A 19,479-nucleotide genomic window follows, 5' to 3' on the forward strand; every position below is an offset into this window, starting at 1 on the left:
TATGGTATATTTTACCAGGGGATCCTTTTCATCTCCATATATACCTTAGGTGGTCCCCCTTCTTGCTTTTCAATCTCACTTTAAAGCGTTAGTTGGGGCAAGTGGCAAAGCTAGGTCTCAAATTACTAAATATGCACATGGATATTTCTTTGCATCTGAAAAATAAGAAACCATATATAAAAGTTTTCCAAATTTACTATAGCTACCCCTTAACTTGTATCCTTAACAGAAGCAGTGTAGACTCTTTACACTCTTCTATTCTAGTGGTTATTGGATAGACAGAGCCATGGGGGATGGTTTATTGACAGAGAAAAGAGGTTCCTGTATCTCTTACAGGTTCAGCACATCATTTCAATAACAGATATTGGATTTTCATTTCAGGCTCAGCAATTGGTTCTAACTTCTAAGCATTCAGTATCTGAAATACCGGAAGCTGTGGATGACTTTCTTTGCAATTTCCTAATCAGAATGAGGATGGCTAGAACCCTTGACTGCTTCCAAACTGAAAGGTAACATTTTTTAAATGTCCATCTTTCTTTGATGTCCCTAAACCAGTCAGCTGCTCCTGCAAGTATTAGTTACAGGGCAGTCCTTGGAAAAATTTGACTATTTGCCTTACTTGGGTAGCCACCTTCCCTAAAAAGTAAACGCAGACTATAATATTCATCATTGGATAAAATCTTCCAGTGTTGCCTTTGGACATCTCTGAAATGATGTCTTTGTTGATCATGACATCAAAATCCAAATCAAACTTCTTGTCTATCAGGTTAGCTTCTGTCGTATGGTTGTGAAACTTGGATGACATATCCAAAGCATCTGTAAGCTTAGGAACATTACCACCCCTATCAGCAGTGTCAAGGGGTGCACTGATAAAGATTTTTTTGTCCAATACCCGTGTCTGATTATTAACCGGTCATATCAGCCCAACCTATCCAATAGCCAATAAGTAGCCCAGCAGCTTGGAGAGCAGTATCTGGCCCGTCAGTCTGTGGAGTGGAAGGGGTATGGGACAGGGAAGGAAAGAGCGTGGGGGGGGGCAGATCGAGGCCCCCATGATGAGGGAGGGAGTGGGGCAGGGGCAGGCAGTACCCAGCCTGGAGCAGGGCACGGGGTGGAGCTGCAGACATCTTCTCCAGGGAACGTGGGGAAGGTGGGCAGCTCCCCACCAGTGTGTGCACCTACTAGGGAGGCATGGGGGCATGTGGCTCCTGGATTTGTGCACAGAGCAAGGACAAGTTGCCTGATGCAGGCTCAGGGCTGTGGGCTGCACCAGCCTTTTCCTCATGGGAGTGGTTCTGGTCTGGCGCTGCACTCAGGGTGGGCAGTGGTGCGAGGAGGGTGGGTGGGGCTGTGGGGTGGCTACGGAGAATTTTGAGATGGTTGTAGCCCATCCTGTGGCCCCCCTCCCAGCACTGCCACTGCCACCAGCCTTGAGCACAGCCCTGACCCAGCCCCTGTGCCAGGAAGAGGCAAATGCATCCCCTGACCCCAAGCCTGCAGTGGGCAGCTAACCCTTGCCCCACTCACAAATCCGGGAGACACATGCCTCCCCGCGGGGGTGTGAGTAGTGGTGTGGAACCGCCCTCCTCCCTGTCTGCCTGTGCCCCCCAGATGAACCACTCCTGGCTCTGTCCTGCTCCTTGCCCCACCCCATCTGGGCAGTGCCTGCCCTTGCCTCAGCCCCACTCCCTCCCTCACCATGGGGACCTTGATCTGCCTCCCACCATGCCCCTTTTCTCCCTTGTGCACCTTCCCCTCAGACTTACTGGCCACATGCTGGTCTCCAAGCTGCTGGGCTGCATTTCTGGCTGCATGTATGTTGCAGCTGTGCACTTGCATGTGGCATTTATCAGTGACATTATTGGCTACGCTGGCCAAAGAAAGCCAATTGCCAATAATGTCAAGTTTTCTTTTATTGATGCTGATCTGATATGGACCGATATATCAGTGCACCTTTAGCAATGTCTTTGGAAAATTATCCGTATCAGTTGGAAAGACAGAAAAATGAACGTGAGCATCCTGGCTTAAGCAGATACTATCAGCATTGAAGCCAGCTCTGTTGAAGAGGAGGTGTCATAAGGCTGCCCGACAACTGGCTTCCAAAATAGGTCCTTTACTCTCAATTCACCAACTTTCACTGCTCTAGATGTAGGCAAGCTGAGAAAAATGGGATATTAAAATCAGTACCTGGGAGACTGAAGCACCGAATTGTCTCTACTGGCACAATGATATATAACAAGGCATTGATTGTTTCGAGCAAATTTGCCTCACTGGGGATTAGGGATATAAATATTGTTTTAAAATGATTTGTTTAACCTCCACTAATTATATCAGTTTAATGGTTAACCGATAACACAGAAGCTAGGTTACAGCTGCTCCTGGGAGCCACAAGCCAGCCAGACAACAGAGCCCATGTGAACCCCTGTGCAGCAGGGAGGGAGGGAGCACCTATGAACAAGCAGCTAATTGCTTGATTGATGAGTCATTAGGCTAATTGCTGTTTTCCTCTTAGGCTATGGGCACTAGTCCCCCTCCCTTCCTTCTTGCTCTTTCCTCCTCTCTCCCTCCCTCCCTCCTGTTTGCCCTGCTGCCTTTCAGTTCCTGCTGGGGCACTGTAGGGCTTCCCTTCCCTGACAGACTGTGACTTGTCCTGTGCTAAGCAATAACTGGGAAGCTAACTGGTTATCATTGGGCTTATTATGGTTAATCATTTAGCCTTGTACATCCCTCTGAGGGAGGCAGATAGATTAGAGCAGGGGTCAGCACACTTTGGCACGTGTGCTGAGCATGGCACGCGAGGCCGTTTTGCTTGGCATGCTGCAGCCAGCCCCAGCTCTGGGTAGCTGCTGCCAGCGACAGAGCCCGGGCTGCTCCCAGCCGGGCTTCCAGCATCCCAGCTGCCTGCTGGGAGCAGCCCGGAATCCCGGCTGGCAGCAGCTCCCCAGAGCTGGGGCTGGCTGCAGCCAAGAGGCTCCAAACAGCTGTGCCGGGCTCCGACATCAGCACTGCACCAGCGCATGCAGGCATGCCTTGGAGTGGGCGGTGGGGGAGTGGCCTGAGGCAGTGCAGCCCTGGTCTCTCCCCTCCTCCCGGCATGGAAGTAATGAGGCCAGCACAGCTATTTGTAGACAGCCCGGGCTCTGGGCAGCTGCAGCAAGCAGCGGGTAGACTACAACCAGGTGCGCTGGGCTGCACAGCTCTGGTATCAGCACGGAGCACCACCAGCATGGAGCTGATACTGGAGCTGTGCAGCCCAGCACAGCTGTTTGCACTCTGCCTGCTGCTTCCTGCAGCTGCCCAGAGTCCAGGCTGGCTCCAAACAGCTGCGCTGGGCTCATCACCTCTGTGCTGGGAGCGGGGGAGAGACCAGGGCTGCGCTGCCTCAGGCCCCTCCCCCTCCCAGCACTCCAAGGTGCGTCTACACGGGACAATGCGGACCTGATGCCGGAGCCCAGCACAGCTGTTTGGAGCATCCCAGCTGCAGCTGGCCCGCCTTTGGGGAGCTGCTGCCAGCCGGGATCCCAGGCTGCTCCCAGCAGGCAGCTGGGATGCTGCAAGCCCTGCTGGGTGCATCCTGGACTCCAGTAGCTACCCAGAGCTGGGGTAGCTGCTGGCAGTCACAGAGCCCAGGCTGTGGGGCAGGGGCTTTGACTGGGGGCAAGGGGCAGTAGGGCTTATATTAGATCCAAGTTTTCCAAACAGTTAAAATCTTATCAGTAGGCATCAACCATATTCATGGTGGAAGTAGAGTATGCAGCCGCTCCTTTAATCTTGCATAATCCCCCATGCACGCCTCATGCCTCTCCCCCCCCCCCCCCGCAATTAATGGGGAACCCTGCTACTCCCTCCTGATCTGCAAGGAAGCTAAAATCATGGTTTTAAACATGGCACCAATTTTGCCTCCAAGCCAGTCATCAGAAAAACAGGGCCATCCAGGGCCTCTCAGCCAATCAGCAGCAGAAGGCAAAAATGGCACCATATTTAAAAGGGCAGTTTTTAATTCTCTGCTGATTAGGAGTGAGCCACAAGCAGGGCCCCTCCACCAATTAGTGGGGGATAGGAGCACAGGAGGTTAGATGAACATCTTCCTGGGGTCATTTGACCCCAGTATTCTTTCCTGCCATGGCAGGGGGTCGGACTAGATGATCTGCTCAGGTCCCTTCCGACCCTATAAACTATGAAACTATGAAACTAGGAGAACCTGCAAGATTAAAGGAGCCACAATGCACTCCACTTCCACCATGAATTTAGTAGGTCCCTACTTAGCTCCCCTTTTTGCCCTGAAGAGAAGAGACGAGAATTCCAAAAGTGCCAGAAATGGCATACTTCTGTTGTTCTAATTTTTGAAAATCAAGATACTTATTTCAGTGCTGAGTATATATGAAAACAGTTGAAGTTTCTTTGTCTAGATGTTTTCTGTAATGTGTCATTGAATCGTTACCTCAGATGTTGTGTCTGAATGATCACAATTTTTATTACTTTTATCACTTACAAAATTAGTGATCATAATTTTCTAATTCATGGAATCGTATGAAAGTAGGGGTGAAAGGGAATTCTGGGCTAGGGACAGACATTCAAAAACCCTGAATCGATTTAATCTTTGTAGGTTAATCTTACCTGGTTAGGCTGAACCAGTTTGTAACCATAGAGACATCCCCTCCGGACTGAAGAAATGCAGTGCCTCAGGCTAGAAGGTGGGGAATGCTAGAGCACCCCTCCCTCTCTTTCACAGAGCTGACCTGAGGGGGGGCGTGGCCAGGCCCCAGCAAGACGCCCTGATTAGGAAGGGTCCCCCCTTCACTGCTCTTGACTACCCCGGCAGGAGCATTTATTAGCCCATCAAGAAAACAAAAGCCTCTCTTGTTAGTTCAAGTTCTTCTTAAATAACTTTTTACAAGGAAGGAACAGAGGGACATTACCAGCTACCTGTTGATTAGGTCCAAAAAGCCCTAAGCAGACACTGTCCTGTCTGCCTTACACAGACACCTCTCAGCATTAGCCAGCATACCTCATGCTGACTACCGTCCGTGATGTGGGAAAGGGGAGGGAGAATCCCTGCTTGAGCAGGGAGTAGTGTGGCGGGGTGGGCACGAGGAAGCCAGGCAAACGCTGCTGTGCCTGCTGCCTCTGCTAGAGCTCCAGCCAGGGAGCAGAGGGCCTGCTCAGGTCTCTGGAGCAGAGACCCTACCTGTGGCTGCCAAGCCTCTGGGATGCCGGGGGTCTCTGGTTTAAGTTAAAGGGATCTGGGATAGGCGTTGCATAAACCGGTTTGACCCAAATCAGCTATGTCTCATACTATATTTAGCCAGGTTTATTTCAAACCGGTTTCAGTCATTTTCAAACTGGTTTACATGCACTGAGAAGTGTTTGTGTAAGGCAGACAGAATAAAGGCAGACAGGACAGTGTCCATTTAGAGCTTTTTGGAGCTAATCAGAAATAGGTTTGAACCAGTTTCTGAACACTTAACCAGTTTATATGTAATGTCTGTCCCTAGCTCTAGCGGTCATCTAGTCCAACTTCTTGCTAGAGGCGGGAACATCCCTATCTAAACCATCCCATAAAAATCTTTGTCTAACTTATTACTAAAACTACACAGTCAACCTTGTCAACGAGCCACAAGCCAGTGCCCTAACTCACAGGAGGTAAAGCAAGGGATAACAGCTGTCAGTCTTCTGTCACTACAGGGGTTGTTAAAATACATCTGAGAAATCCAAGGAAGGGGGCCACACACCCTGCTACAGAGGAAGGCAAAAAACCCACACAGTCTGTACACAGACCCGGTCTAATTAAAGCGCCCAGAGCATCTTATGTGTCAGCATCCCTGAGCTGAAAAATGGCAGTGGGGGCACTTTAACTAAAGCTTGTTGAATGAATGTATATAGGTGCCCTTTGGGTTTTAGTCCCAGCAGCAGCATTGGCACATCCTAGTCAAAATCCTCAGCCTGAGGTGCAGCCAGCCCCCAGTGCTTCTCAGGAAGGCAAACCATTCTCTCCCCACTGATAGATGTAGTAACAGGGAGGGAAAAATGTTCCTTCCCGGTTCCATGTGGCAACTAGCAAAGCCCAGAAGCGTGGGAAATACCCAGAGCGTAGCATGGGCATAGCTACTCTCTAGACAAGCTGACCAATGCTTGTCCAACCTCGAACTTCCCTAGGTAGTATATTGCACTGCCTCACTATTCTAACAGTAAAGAAGATTTTCTAATAACCAATCTAAACTGACTTTGCTACAATTTCAAGCCATTGGTCCTGTTCTGTTCAGCAAGAAAGAGAAGGTGCTTTCCCCTCATCCATCAGATATATGAAGAGTGATGATCACCCATTTTGTATTTTTGATTATTCTTCCTGAGGTTTAGTACCTTGCATTTGTTGGCATTAAACTTTGTGTTGTGAATTCCAGCCTGGCATTTCAGCCTGTCAGGATCCTTTTGAATTGCACCCCTGTGTTCCAGTGTGTTCACAGTTCTTCCCAGTTTTGTGTGGTCTACGAATGTGGTTAAGAAGCTGTCTATTCCAACATCCAAATAATTAAACATATTTATTAATGGGCCCAGGACAGAACCCTGTGGAATTCCACTTGAAACATTGTGCCATTTTGACATGGATCCATTTATAAATACCCTTTGCTTGTGGCTATGGAGCCAGTTGTCTGTCCACCTTATAGTATATTCACTAGTCTATACTTCTCCAGTTTGTTTATAAGAAGGTCATTTGGGACTTTGTCAGAAACCTTGTACTGTATGTTCACTGCATTCCCTTCACTGACCCAAGTAGTTTATTTGTTGGAGAAGGAGATCAAGTATGTTTGGCACTATTAAATCCATGCTGGCTGCTTGTGATCAGCCAGTCTTCCTCTAGATGCTTGCAAATGGACTTATGGTATGTTTCAATAACTGTTTAGGTGAGGCTAACAGATCTGTAGTTCTCTGGGTCCTCTTTTTTGCCTTTTTTAAAGGGCAATACATTGGCACCTTTCCAGTCCTCTTGTACCTCACCCATCTCCCATGACTGCAGATATCATTGCCAAGGACTCCACCAGTTCCTTTGGTTCCTAAAATGAAGTTCATTAGGCTCTCCTGACTTGAATTTATTTACACCCATCAAAAGCTTTCTTTTTTTTTTTGTTATCTTGCCCCTCAGCTTGATCCCTTCCTTATTCAAATAATCCTTATACAGGTGTGTCTGCTAGCAGCTTTTTTTTTTTTTTTTTTGGTGAAGATGGAAGCAAAGGACCTGTTGGGCAGCTCTGCCATCTTTGCATCTGCTAAGAGTTTGCATTGACTATTTAACAGTGAACCTACAGCTTCCTTGGTCTTTCTTTTCTGGCCAACATACATATTGAACCTTTTCTTATAGGCCTTAACCTTCTTTGCCATGTGCAGTTCATTTTTACCTTTGCCTTCTTGATTTTGTCCTTCGTGTTCTTGCTATTTCCTGGTATGCACCCTTGGTGATCTGCTCCTCTTTCCATTGCCTATATGCTTTCTTTTTGCGTTTGAGGCACTCTAAAAGCCCCTTGTGCAGCCATATTTCTCTTGTTATTCCTGTACTTCCAGTGTATCAGAATAGTTTTTTGTTGAGCTTCCAGTACTGTGGCCTTTAGAAGCTTCCAGTCTCCTGGGTGACTTCATCCTTGAGCCTCTCCTCCAATGGGCACTGTGCCTATAATCTCAGTTGAAATCCAGTGTTTTAGTTCTGCTGACCTCATGCTTACTCTGTTTTAGGATTCTATCATAATTGCTTGCTCTTTCCTTCCTTGAAGAGTACCGTATCCATCTCTTCTTTCTGACTTGGTGGCATATAACAAATCCCCACCATTATATTGTGGCTGTACATTTCACCTTTTATCTTTACCTAAATACCTTCAGATCTCTGCCATCTTCCTCATGAACCAGGGAACAAATCAGGGAACATTTGCTTCTTTTCTACTTTAAATTGATTATAACAGTCATCAGAAGACTCGTCCCTTGTTATCTCTTGTTCTATTCATCTGTATTTTGAAATGGCTTTTAAAAATACAAAATAGGGATTTTGTTCTTTAATTTTCAAGTTAAGAAGTAGAAATGTAGTTTTATATGTACATTCCAAGTGTTTTATAATGACTTCAGCAATTGTCAATGCTACAAAGCTTCCTGGGGTAGAGAAGTCTAATGTTATGGATCTATAGCAATGGCTCTGCTTTTTATTGTAAACCTGATTGAACTATCCAATTAATTTTGGGGGAGTCTCTGAGAAATGGAAACTTTTTTATCTTTAAATAGTTCTATGGTTGATTTTTAGGCAGGGAAAATTTTTCTGAGAATTTTGAGGTTAATGGACAAACTATTTTTGGAATTAATTGCTATTTAGCAAAAAATACATAGTTTTTCATATTAGGAAACATTTTTTAAAGAGGAAAATATGTATTGAAGCCTTGAAACTTTAATATTTTTAGACATTATGCTTCAAAGAGGAATAAATATTCATCCATTTGCAAGATTCTGGTCTTAGTATAAGAATTTACAAGCCAGCCAGGAGTCACCACTGGAACTTATTTTGTTATGCTTTAAATAAAAAAAATCATTATTTAAATACAATCATGCAGCAAGAACAGAAATAATGTGTTTCTCTCAAGGCTTCTCAACAATTTTTAAATGTTATATAGTTCAAACATTATAAAATATAATATATATATAATAGTTTTGATAAGAAAGGGTAGTTAATACTACATTAGTATAAATAGCCACTTTTGTATGAAACTAGAGATCTGTAAGCATCAGATACTGCCTAAATGAAAATCAGTGGCCAAATTTCCATTGACGTTCAACAGAGTGGGACCAGATCTTAATTTATGGGCTTAAATCTTGTAAAGTTACTCATGTGAGTATTTCTAAATCAATGTCTTTTTTAATTTCAATTGGATTAAATATGTGTGGATGAAGACTGAGGATTGGATCTCAAGGTACTAAGACACTTTCTGCATTAATAACAAAATATATATAAAATGTCTGAAAAAATTGTCTTTAAATAGCTAATTTATGTTATTAATGAGGATGGGAATTATTCGTACTGCTATTATTCATACTGGTACCTTCTACTTGCTAATTTACTGCTGTGATCAAGTTCTAATAGGATTGAAAATGAGAAGTTAATTAATATTGAGAAAATTTGATTCATTTATACCTATAAGAACTCTGCTAATTTATCAAATGATTTACATAGATGTAATCTTCTCTCTTAAGATCAAATGTTCAATTACATTAGAGAAAATGATTAGTGTGTTTTTATCACAGCTTGAGAAAACAGTATTTTTAACTGTGTTTTTTACTATTTCATGTTCATGTTTTGATTAATGGCATTTTAATGATGAGTGCTATTTTTCTTTGATACAATGAATGATGCTGTATCACATTAATATTGTTTGTATGAGTTGTGCAAATCTCTACATAAAAGCAGATTTTCTCTAATTATACTTCTCTGAATATAACATTATGCTGGAAGGAGACTGGCTGTGTTAGTCTGAAGTTAGGTAGAAGGCAGGACAGAATGCTATTTTATGTATTAACTGATTTGAAGGTGCATGAGATTCATAGGCTATAGCCTATTTCATCAAATGCTATGAAACAGATAATGTCGGCTGTAGCCTATGAAAATTTCTGTCTCTGAATGAGTTAGTCTATTAGGTGCTACCCCGCTTTGTTGCCTGCTCCCGCAGCTGGGGTGAGTGCCGTGGTACATTCATTTTTAGTGCCATGTTTTTAGTGCAATTGCAATCAATAGCTTTGCAAAATGAAATTCAAGGACAGATTAACTGCAAATCCTTGCATGTATACAGCTAGGCCCCAAGGTCCCAAAGAGCTTGCAGCCATTGGCAATGAATTGTCATTTTGGTTAGCAAGTGAATGATCTGCTACTGATCAGAAGTCATCTAGCTATGGCTATGTTTAGTAAAGAACTCATCTGACTAGCAGTCCTTGATTTAAGCCTTCCTTAAGACCTGGCTTTGTTTCAGCCTTTGGTTAAAAGATCTGCTGTCTCCAACTATAAGAACATAATCTAATTGCATTTGATTTATTACAGGGAAAATAAGGACTAGCTTGTGTGGCCATGCATAGCAAAAAAGGGTGTAGTGTTTTCACTTACTTATTTGTACAGGCTACCTCCTGTGGTAGAAAGCAGGGTGGAAAGCAGATCCTACAGAGCTGCTATGGCAGAGGTAGGAAAAATATGGCCTGTGGGCTAGATCTGGCCTGTGGAGGGACTTTGTCCAGTGTGTAGTGCATCCTGCGATTTTGCCTGTCCCACGCATCATCTGGCCTACAGCGCATCTTGCCACACCCAGGTGCACAGTAGGGCTGGGGCAGTTCTGTGGCTGGATTCCATTTCTCAGCAGCCCTGGTGACAGCAGCTCCTGGCTGCCACTGCTGCCAGCCCTGGCCCCAGGGGGACTGGTAGGGACCCACGCACACAGCCCTGGCTTTGATCCAGCCTGCCCTATGCCCACTCTGGACCCACCCCGAATAGAACGGACCAACTCTGGACCAGCCAGCATCCATGTGCACAGCCCCAAACCTGGCCTTCCCCATGTCTGTTCCAGACTGTTCCACCCAGGAGGAGCAGCTGTGGCAGTGGTGGTGGCTGGGCAGAAGTTGCTGCTGGATGTGGAAGAAAAACGGCCAACTTCTACCAGCTGCTGCTGGGTCCTTCTTGCTGTAGCTGCCCAGGGCCCCTGGCCAGGCTGCCCTTTGGCTCCTCACCACCACCACCAGCACAGCCTCTGGGCTGCCCAGCAGGGCAGTGATGGCAGTGAAAAAGTGTGGGTGTGGGCTCTGGGCAGCTGCAGCAAAAAGGCTCTGCTGCCTTGTGCAGCTCCAGGAGCAGCACTCACCCCAGCCCTGGCTGCAGTGGCCCCGGGAGTGGCTGACACTAGCTGCCTGCAGCAGGTGGGCTGCACTGTGCCCTGGTGCAGATAGCTGGTGTCAACTACTCCTGGGGCCACTCCAGCATGGGCTTGGGTGAGTGCGGACAAATGGAACCCCGGGTGTTGCAGGGCCTGGCACTCACCCTGGCCCTGGGAGAAGCCAACACCAGCTCCCTGTAGCAGCTGGGCTGCACCATGTCCCAAACCCCTGGGGCTCTGCCAGTCCCCACTGACCCCTTCCCGTGCTGGAGCAGCTCTGGGAGCGGCCAACTCCAGTTGCCTGTAGCAACTGGGCTGCACTGTGCCCTGATGCAGGCAGCTGGTGTCAGCTGCTCCTGGGGCCACTCCAGTACCAGCTGAGGTAAGTGGGGACTGGTAGAGCCCTAGGGGATTTGGGGCACAGTGCAGCCCACCTGCTACAGGCAGCTGGTGTTGGCTGCTCCTGGGACCAGGGTGAGTGTCATGCTCTGCGCTGCCCAGGGATCCACTTGTCCACAGTCATCCCAGCTTGTGCTGGAGCGGCCCCAGGAGCAGCTGACACCAGCTGTCTGCACCAGGGCAGAGTGCAGCCTAGGAGCAGAAGTGAGTATGGACAAGTAGAGCCTTGGGTAGCTCAAGGCATGGCACTCACCCCGGAGCCCAGGCGTGGGGAGGGGCAGGGGGAACATGGTGCAGCTTCGCAGCTGCAGGCAGCTGGCTCCAGCCACTCCCAGGACCACTGCAGCTGGGGCTGGGTGAGTGGGGCCATGGGCCTTAGGAGGGGGAGGAGGGGGTGTCTATGCTGATTGCATAAGAGCGAATTTACCTCACATATAATGAATTATGGGTCTAAATATGCTCATTGCATAAAAGCGAATTTGCATATAAAGAACCTGCATAAATTGAGGGAAACCTGTACTAAATATTGCATATTATGTACATAAGTTTAATTGTATCACAAATGTAAATTTATACTCCTGAGAATATTTAATGGGAAATGTGTAAGAAATATGTAAGGAGCACTTTAGTTTGGCATCTATTTAATTTTAATTTAACCCTTCCAATGTCCCTTCTTCATAGAACAGTAAATGCCTTGGTGGTAGACTAGAGAAACAAATGTGGTTCATTTTATTCTTGGCCTTGTAGCTGAGACTGTTGTCAAAGTTGTAAGTAAGCATGGCAGTTTTGTTAGCAAATTTTCTTAAGTTTATGACGCTTGAGGTATCTGAACATGAAGAATTAGCATGTGCCACATTTTGCCACATATAAATTAGTTAATTGCAGATTGTTGCACCATGCTGTTTCTTCAGAGCACTGTTATAAACCCAAATTTAATTAGGGTTTATATCACAGGCCCATTGAAATTTATTGTATTAATTTAGTCCCCAATAGGATTTGATCATAACATCTCAGTTAATAGTCTCTTTTTTGAGTAATTTCAAGTTAAGATTCAGGAATTCTTAACAAGGGTATGCTGAAAAAGCTTGAAGAGCATCTGCCTCTATTATGTATGCCTGGCTCTAACCATTTTAATTTGTTTCATAATTTCTTTCCAAATCAAAAGAAAAGAGAAAATATTTATCTGGCAATTGCCTAGATATACATGCACTCCAAGAATTTTACAAGCCAAGTTTAATAAAGCCATGAGACTTAGAAATACATGTTCTATTGTATCATTGAATCATAGAAAATTAGGGTTGGAAGGGATCTCAGGAGGTCATCTAGTCCAACCCCTTGCTCAAAGCAGAACCAGCCTTGGTTGTATCATCCCATCCAAGACGCTGCCTAGCTGGGTCTTATGATTCTCCAAGAATGGAGATTTTACCACTTCTCTAGGTAAACTGTTCCAGTGCTTTACCACCCTCCTAGTTAATAGATTTTACAGACATTAAGGCTGGGAGGGATTTCACAAGAACATCAGGTTCCCAAGGGGCAGGAAGTCCACTAGGGTTAGATGACCTCAACAAGTGAAGCATCCAAGTGTTTCTTAAAGGTATCCAGAGTAGGTGCTTGCACCACTTCTGGGGTGGGTCTATTCCTGAATCTTGAGACTCAGACAGTCAGGTTTTTCCTCATGTCCAGTCTAAAACAGTCTTCCAGCCGTTTGTGACCATTAGACCTAGTCTTCCCTTGGGGTGCCCTGTTAAACAGATGTTCTCCCAGTTCCTTATGCATGTCCCTTATACACTTACAGGCTGCCACCAAGTCACTTCTGAGCCATTGCTTTTCCAGGCTAAAGAGTCCCACATCCCTCAGCCTCTCATCATAAGACCTGTTCTCTTGACTTCTAATCATGTGCATGGCTCTCCTTTGGACTCTTTCAAGCTTCTCTACATCCTTTCTAAAGTGCAGAGCCCAGAAATGGATGCAGTACTTCCAGCTACAGCATCACCAAGGCCAAGTAAAGTGGGAGGATGAGTTTTTGGGTCTTGCTTGAGATGCATTGGTAGATGCAAGATAGAGTTTTATTTGTTTTGCTGGCTGCAGCATTGCATTGGTGGCTTATGTTCATCTTGTGGTCAGTTATTACCCCCATATCTCTTTCGGTCATGGTGTGAGTGAGTGTAGCACTGCTGAGCTGATAAGTATGATGTGGAGTTTTTCTCCTGAGGTGGTACATCTTGCACTTCTCTGTGTTGAATGTCATTGGGTTTTGATCCCCCCACCTTGTGAGTCTGAATTGCCTATCCTATCCTCCAGCGTAACTGCACTTCCCCATAATTTGGTGTTGTCTGTGAACTTAGCCAGTCCCCTTCTGACACCCAAATTCATATAATTTATGAATACATTAAAAAGTACTGGTCCAAGTGCTTGAACCCTGGTCGCCATGTTGACTTGTTTCCATTGGTTATCACTGTCTGGGTCCAACCATGGGGTCAGTTCCCCAGCCATCAGACTGTAAGGTTTTTGAGGCCACAGGTCCCCAATTTTACCATGAGGATATCATGGGAGACCAAGTCAAGGACTTTTTTGAAATGCAAATATATGGCATCAACTTCGACTCTTTTGTCCAGGTGATGTGTTGCGCACCTGGTCATAGAAGGAAATGAGGTTGGTCAGGCAAAACCTACCTACAACGAAGTTATGTTTGCTATCTCTCAGAACGTTGCCTTCCGTTAGCCTGTTGTTGATGGTTTTTTTGATGATTTTTTTCATAGATCTTTCCAGGGATTGAGGTCAAACTGATTGGCTTGTAGTTCCCTGGATCTTCCTTCCTTCCTTCCGCTTTGGACGCACCGGACCAGGCTCGCTTCAAGCTGCATAGGGCGATCCTGAGCATAAGACTCCCTGGCTTCCTTTGTCTTGTCTTTTCTGACTCCCACCTGTCTAAAGGTCTCTAGCCTCTGTTTATCTCGCTTTCTGATTCTTTTCTTGCATTTTAGTAGCTTCCCCCCCCTTTTCTCCCCTCTTTGTCCCATCCTCCCTGTACTTCCAGTTTCTTTGTCTTTACAGCCTTCTTTCTTAATGTCTCTTTTCCTTTCTTTCTCTCTTTCTTTTATGTTTGCTTGTTGCGGGGAGTTATTGTTTCCATTAGCTTGCCTTCCGAGTGGTGCTCTCAATTACCCCTTCTGCCCCCACTCCCTTTGTTTTCTTTTTTTCGCTGTTTCTATCCCCTTCCCCCCTGCCATTATTTTTCTTCCACACCTTTCTCCCTCCCATCTAGAGTTTTGTGGATGCATTCCTAGACACTTATCTTTTTAGTTAGTATAAACTTTTTTAAAATTTTCCTTTTGCTTAGTTATAGCTGGAAATTAACCCTGTTCTAACAGGAATGGCTGCTCCTACACCCAGCACCTGGCATGAGGATGCCTCCCAGAACCTCCCCATTACCCATGGTTTGAGGGTTCACACCCCTTCCTACATCAGGGTTGAGGTCTGCATAGATGTCCTTGCTAGTCTCCTGGGACAGCATAACATATGTTATGCAGGTCATGTCAACATGGTCCTAATGATTTATTTGAGAAATTCCACCCTAGTTAACAGGGTGTGTGCAGAGGGCCTGGACATTGCAGGCGCGCATTATTTTGTCATACCCCTAGACACCCCTGCAGTGAGGATGGTGGTTTCTAATGTGCCCCCACACGTGACCGATCGGGAAGGAACTCGAGCCCTGTGGGGTTCTTATGAGGCCTTTTTGCCGATTGACCATAGGGAGTAAAAACCCCAAACTGAGGCATGTCCTGTCTTTTTGAAGGCAGGTTTTCATGCTTCTCAGGGAGGGCCCATGGTTTCTACCTCTGTTCTTGAGCCTCATGCTCAGCAGGTGAAGGTTTGTGATCTACTTTTCTTTTGGGGAGACCACGTGTTTTCATTGTGGTAGCTGTTCCTACCTAGCAGCTCAGTACTCACGGGGGAGATTGGCCAGAACATCGGTGACTACAGTGGTGCCGATGGACGGTGCATCCACTTCTGGGATGCCACCCAGTGAGGCTGGGAGCTTTTCCCGACCTCCTTCTACCCCTGTTCTACCTGTGGGGGCTGGAGTCTCTGGCGTGAGAATGCCGTCCAGTGAAGGGGCTGGGACAAGGTCCCAACCTCCCCCCCACTCACTTCACCTAAAGTGCCCACCCCCACCAGTACAGAGATGCCACCAGGTAGAGAGGCTGATGCCTCCATTTCCTCCCTGCCTGCCCTGACTGCCCCAATTCAGGTGGCTGGGGTGGTCAGCGATTGTGGCACCAAGGCCCCATCGGATGATGGGGCTCAGGCTTCCTGCCAGTTGCCCTCTACCATGTCTGCGGTGGCTGGCCCTGGGGAGGCAGGCCAGAAGTAGTCTGGCCCATCCTCTATGAAGGGTGGGCCATTTGCCACACAGAAGAAGAAGAAGAACAAAGAGAAGAAAGTGAAAGGGACCACTCATCCCCACTGAGACCTTCCTCAGCTGGTGCTGGGGGGGGGCCCCTGCTGGAGAGCCTGGCTCTGCTCTGGCTGTCATGTCAATGACCCTGTTGACCAGGGTTGAGGGCAGCTTGGAGGTGGGGGACATGAACGCAGGGGCACTAACCCCTCGCCTATCTCCCAGCTTTCGGAGATGGGTGGCAGTAAGACCGATGCACAGTGTCTCTCTTCTGGAGGTCTGACCCAGGGGGCAGCAGAGGAGTCTGCTGACCTCTTGGTCACATTTCAGGTTACTGAATTAGATGAGGAGGCTAGGGAAATGGAAATCCAGCTTTCTGAGTATCAGAAGTGACCTTGAGAGTGGGATGACCTCTCCCCCACAAGTAGGTGGGGATTGTTCTTCGAGAGCCAGACCTTGAGCTAGATCATCAGAGGAGATTGATGGGTTTAGGTATTGAGGGTGTTGATGCTGAGCTCCCAACTAGGGTGCAGTCTCACTGTGCGTCTGTTGGAAATGTGCAGCCCATGTTGGCAGACCCCCCCGGGTCGGTCCTGACTATGGGGGGCTCCTGACCTTCTTGAAACAGATGAAAGGACAGAAGAACATAGCGGGGCACATCACCCAATGGTGCACAGACCTTAAAGTTTTTATCAAGGCTGCCAGAGCTGCAGCCAAACTTATGCAGCAAGATCTAGGCACTAGGCAGATGGCTTGTTGTCTAGAGAAGCTAGCACAGTGGGTGAGAGACAAGTGGGGCCTGGCTGGGGTTCTTGGAGTAGAGTAGGGCATGGTAGGCCTTTTCCGACCTGTCTCTGCTTTTTGCTCTGCTCTTGGGGGCTTGCTCTTTTATCTACACCTTACCTCACTCTTCCTCTCCTATAGCTACACCCATGGCAGCAACAACCATTGCTACTTTTAACATCAACGGCTGTTGAGATCCGGTGAAACGGAAGGCTGTCCTGGAGCTCCTGCACCAGAAGCGGCTGGCTGTCGCCTTTCTTCAGGAGACACATTCTCACAGGCTCAACCAGTTGGCTTTGCACGCTGCCTGGCAAGGCCAGTTGTTCTTGAGTCATGGCACCAACCTTAGCGCCGGGGTTGCGACTCTCCTATTGTCACAACTACAGCATGACATGGCGGTGGCACGGGAGATTGTCCCCGGCTGCCTGTTGACAGTCCACGTCACTCTAGCACAACACCATCTGCTACTTGTCAATGTCTATTAACTTACTGATGGCCAGGAAAGGGTCACTTTCTTTGAGACCTTGGCCACCATTTTGCGTGATGTTAGTGAGGATGATGACCTGCTTCTTGTAGGTGGGGACTTTAATTGTACTATTGATACCCCGCTCGACTGTGCGGGGCATGAGCCTCACCTGCCATCAGCCCGTAAGCCGCAGTCTGTCTTGGAGACTGCAGGCCTCTTTGATGTTTGGCGAGCCCTGCACCCCGATGCGTGCCAGTACACCTGGGCCAGGATGAGTGCCGGAGGTCTCACTATGGCCTGCCTCGACCGCATTTATGTCACCAGGTGCCACCTGCCACTCCTACACAGCAGCCACATCATTCCCTTGGGCCTGTCAGATCATGACTTGGCTAGCTGTGAATTGAGCCTGCCAGGGAGAACTTGTGTGCAAGCGCCTTATTGGTGTTTCAGCGTCAGCCTGCTTCAAGACTCTTACTTCTGGGACAGCTTTGCCAACTTTTGGTGGGGCTGGGAGGCCACAAGACTGAATTACTCATCCTGGAAGCTGTGGTGGGATGTGGGCAAGGTACAGATCCGGGCTTTTTGCCAGCAGTACACTCAGCTGGCCACAAATGAACTGCGCCGCCATATCAGAGAGCTGGAGGAAGACGTGGTAGAGCTCGAGGCTGCCCTGCTGGCTGCCGGCAGTGATGCAGTGCTGCGCGAGAGCCTCCGGTTCCGTAGGAAGTGCCTGCATGACTTGGCGGAGAGGGTGACCGGTGGAGCGAGGATCCGTGCCCACTGCCAAAAGCTGGCCAAAACAGATGCTCTGACCCGTTTCTTTTTCAACCTGGAGCGACGGCGGGCAGCGAGCAAAGTCTTAGATCACCTCAAGACCTCTGAGGGCCAGGTAATCACTGACCCAGGTGAAGTACGTGAGCATGCTGTTGCTTTCTATCATGACCTGTTTGCGGCTGAGCCGTCCTGCCCTGAGGCCACGTGGGAACTCCATGCAGGCCTGCCACGCCTTGGTGCCCTGGAGGCTGGCAAGCTTGAGCAGGAATTGTCTCTGGCGGAGCTGCAGTGGCCGTAGCTGGCCGCACCTCCGGCAAAGCCCCAGGCCTCAGTGGGTTACCTGCTGAGTTCTACAAGACTTTCTGGCCTCTTCTCGGCCCTCGCCTCCTGCATGTTTTCCAGGAGAGTCTTGCCGACAAGGTCTTGCCGATCAGTTGCCGCCATGCAGCGCTCACGCTGCTGCCCAAGAAAGGAGACCTTGGCTGCATTAAGAACTGGCGGCCGGTCTCCCTGCTGTGCGCGGACTACAAGATTCTGGCCAAAGCGCTGGCCACCTGCCTCCGCACTGTCATGGCTTCTGTCACTGGGCCTGAGCAGAGCTACTGCATGCCAGGCAGAACCAACCAAGACAACCTGTTTCTGCTGCGTGACCTACTTACAGCCTGTGAACTCTTTGGCCTAGACATTCACCTCATCTCTCTGGATCAGGAGAAAGCCTTTTACCACGTGGACCATGCCTACCTCTTTCAGACCGTGGAGGCCTTTGGCTTTGGGCCCCTTTTCACTGAGGCCCTCCAGGTCTTGTATCAAGACACTTTCAGTCTGCTCAAGGTGAATGGGGTGTTTTGTGCCCCGTTCCCCACATGCAGAGGCATCCATCAGGGCTGCCTCCTGTCAGGCATGCTCTATGCCCTGGCCATTGAGCCACTGCTGCATGCACTGCGGCACCACCTGAGTGGTGTGGCCTTGCCAACGGGCATGGGCCTGTCTGTTGCCCCTCCGCTTGGGTTGTCATATGCAGATGATGTGACCATCTCCTTTAACACCCTGGAAGTCGTGGAAGTCCTGACAGACTGCCAGTGAGCCTATGAATGAGCCTCTTCAGCCCGTATCAACTGGGACAAGAGTGATACCCTGTTGCTTGGTGCGTGGATCACCATGACCCCCCCAGATTTGCCAGGGGCCTCATCTGGTGCCGCAAGGGTCTTAAGATCCTGGATGTGTTCCTAGGGCCATCGACCTTCGTGGCGCGTAACTGGGACGGCTTCAAGGAAGGAGTGGAGGCCCACCTGCAAAGGTGGCACTGGCGCCTGCCCAGCCTCTCCTACTGTGGATGTGTCCTCATCGTGAACAACCTAGCGGCAGCAACCTTGTGGCATTGGTGCACCGTACTTGATCTGCCAGAGGACCTGCTCGAGAGACTTCAGCACCTCCTGGTCGATTATTTTTTCTGGGATGGGCACCACTGGCTCCCATGAGCTGTCCTTTAGCTGCCTGTAGCTGAGGGGGGCCAGAGTTTGGTTGACCTTGTGAGCAAGGTGGTCGCGTTCCACCTGCTGGCCCTTCAAAGACTCCTCTACAGCGAGGAGCACCGACCTTGGCAACAACTGCCATGCCAGTTCCTGCAAAGGGTAGGGGCCCTCAGCTTTGACCGGGAGCTCTTCCTGTTGGACCTCACGCTCCTGAACTGGGCAGTGCTTCCAGCTTTCTACTGCAGTGTGGTATGAGCCTGGCAGGCCACCTTCCACCTCCAGCCCCAGGCCTGTCACCTGCAGTTC

General features: G+C 48.2%; 1 protein-coding gene across 1 annotated transcript in view; it reads left to right on the forward strand.

Annotated features, from left to right (window-relative positions):
- The window catches only part of SPAG16 (sperm associated antigen 16), a 947,700-nt gene that overhangs the window by 18,987 nt on the left and 909,234 nt on the right, over positions 1 to 19,479 (forward strand). Inside the window, exon 4 of the mRNA XM_090041227.1 lies at positions 382 to 509. Coding sequence (XP_089897353.1) covers positions 382 to 509 — 128 coding nt within the window. The remainder of the gene's footprint in view (positions 1 to 381; positions 510 to 19,479) is intronic.

Source organism: Crocodylus siamensis, chromosome 4 (genome assembly GCF_052110815.1).
Source record: "Crocodylus siamensis isolate JL-2025a chromosome 4, ASM5211081v1, whole genome shotgun sequence".
NCBI classification, from domain to species: domain Eukaryota; kingdom Metazoa; phylum Chordata; order Crocodylia; family Crocodylidae; genus Crocodylus; species Crocodylus siamensis.